The sequence below is a fragment of the Charadrius vociferus genome, unplaced genomic scaffold, assembly GCF_000708025.1.
Source record: "Charadrius vociferus isolate BGI_N301 unplaced genomic scaffold, ASM70802v2 scaffold161, whole genome shotgun sequence".
Lineage (NCBI taxonomy): Eukaryota > Metazoa > Chordata > Aves > Charadriiformes > Charadriidae > Charadrius > Charadrius vociferus.
In genome coordinates, this window is record NW_009646928.1 from 2,901,970 (window position 1) to 2,904,335 (window position 2,366).

A 2,366-nucleotide genomic window follows, 5' to 3' on the forward strand; every position below is an offset into this window, starting at 1 on the left:
ACTAAACAAGGTCTTTTCTGGTAAAGTAAAAATATTCACTATAATGGCATCTACTCAGGCTAAGTAACTTACCAAACAAGCATCCAAAGTAATTGTGACAGTTGTTCCATCATAAAAGATATGATTTATGATTAGTGGATGAAATTAGAGATTAAAGTAAGATTTTCTAGGAAAAATTTTAGAAGACTGATGTACTTGATTCCCAAATATCATCTGTGTATCTGCAGTTTAAAAAAATTACCTAAATCAGAAGGGATGTAACTCTTAGGCATTAAAGTGATAGTTCAGCCACATTAACAAGGCACAGGTAGCTCAAGACAACAGTTACGAATTTTTAATGTTGAATGAGTTAATATTGTTTCAGCATGAGCATGCAGTGCTCTAGGAGTTAATATTGCTATTAAAGCACATTGAATATTGACCTACAGCTTCACTGCTGCTTTACTCCAGTAAAAGCAGAGACGAAGAAAATTTTTTTTTTCTGATAATATTAGAAAGGAATTATTCAAAGAGAAAAATGCAAATGAGGAATGTTCCAGTGACAAGATAAAAGTTTAGCCTCCTCAAAAGAAAAAAATAACGGTTGCTCTTATCCTCTCAGGATTAATTCAGAGGAACAAATTTGAGGCCAGTGTTAAAAAAAACAGGCAACCAACAAAAAAGAAACAGAACAAAAACCAAAGAGCAATTCTGAACTGTAACCATGGAAGAAATTAAGACCCTGAAGAGGATAGTATGACTATTTTTATATGCACATGGGGAATACATGTTTGTTTTTTAATGGTACCACTTTGCAGCTTCTCATCTTTTCTCTTAATATAATTTGTATGTGGAACATCTACACTCTCTGAAAGAAAAAAGGAAGCTAAAAATATTAGCTGAGATGGGCAATGCGTACTTCAATTAAATCCCCTCTAGCAGTCTCCCTGAAACCCGATAGAGTAGCACCTCAGATTGCTAGACCAAATTCATCCAGATGTCATTGTCTCACACTCTTACCTTTGGTTTTAGAAAGGTGGAAGAGAAAAAGAAACGTTAAACCTAGTCGCAAAACCATTATTGAAATAAAGTTTAAGTGGAAGAGAAATACTTCACAATTACAGTGGCTTAAATTTTGGTTTTAATGACATTTTGGCTCACAAACTGAAGGCGATTGTGTATTAAACTATATGGTACAGATTGCTAGTAGTAGTTCTGAAAAGCGTGTAAGAGGTTCTGTTTTCTTAATATAGTAATATATTAATATATTTGTACTACTCAAGGGAACAAATTGATGAAGGGCCAGAAAGATTAAAAGTTGGACAGGTAAGCCTTATTCTTCAAGTTATTACTGCTGCATATAAGTTTGAGATATAAGCAAGCTCACCAAGAGTCCAGTAATTCTGTCTGTATTCTGGGTGTCCTAGTAAGCAAATTAGCTATAGAGAGCAATAATCAGTTCTCAGAAAAAGTGAGATTTTTTCTATTCAGATTTTAAATTTTCATTAAAAGTGTCTTGTGTAATCAAGATGTTGCAGGGGGAAGGGCATCAAAAAACCCAACAACAGTTTTCAGGGTTCTTTCTTGCTTTTATTATTTTTCCCCTCAACGAAAGAAGAAAGGGAAAGATGCTAAAAAAGATATTCCAGTCTCAAATGCACAATATTTAAAAAGTGACATTACCTAATTTCAGCTGAATTGCTTCATTTGTATTACACTTGTATTCAGCCAGCTTCTTCTCCATAGCAGTAAGACCTGAAGAAAAAGATTTTGTTTTTTTAAGAGTTAAAAGGTGTACAATCTATGCATCACTATTATTCGAGGAACACATCTAGAAAAAGGTTCTCAAATCCAAATAAACCCCACACAACACAAAATCAACAAAACCACTGACCAAGTGGGTTAAAAGATCTACAATATACTACAATGCGTAAAAGGAATATAGAAGTTTATCTCAAGCACTCTTCTAGAGCTAGAAAACAGACCACAAATATCTCTCTTTTTAGCTTCTGAGAATGAAAGGCATTACAATAAAAACATTTAAGTGTTCTAGGTTATTACCAATAAGACATTTGAAAGCTGTAAGTAAAAACAAAAAACTTCAGTCTAACAGAAGTTTCTTTTAAAGAACATGTTAAGTAACATGTTTCAGGGCATTTCAAGTGTTTGCATGAAGTCATTTTCATAAACGGGCCTTCACGAACTACAGTGGCATGTACACCACCAGCAATTAGCTAGTTACCACTTCTCTTCCAGAGCGGATGTGGAAGGAAACAACAAAGAAATTGCATCTAGTCTGTTTTTCAAAGCATAATCCAGCACAGAAGATGTGTCACTTATGGTATTTTTCAAGTGCTTTACAAATCCAACCTCTCCTTCATTCCACA

At 34.0% G+C, this 2,366-nt stretch overlaps 1 protein-coding gene across 1 annotated transcript in view; it reads right to left on the reverse strand.

Moving 5' to 3' along the window:
- The window catches only part of HAT1 (histone acetyltransferase 1), a 20,010-nt gene extending 18,279 nt beyond the window's left edge, over positions 1-1,731 (reverse strand). The window contains exon 1 of the mRNA XM_009894553.1: positions 1,663-1,731. Coding sequence (XP_009892855.1) covers positions 1,663-1,723 — 61 coding nt within the window. The 5' untranslated portion in view covers positions 1,724-1,731. The remainder of the gene's footprint in view (positions 1-1,662) is intronic.
- Between the last annotated feature and the right edge of the window lie 635 nt (positions 1,732-2,366).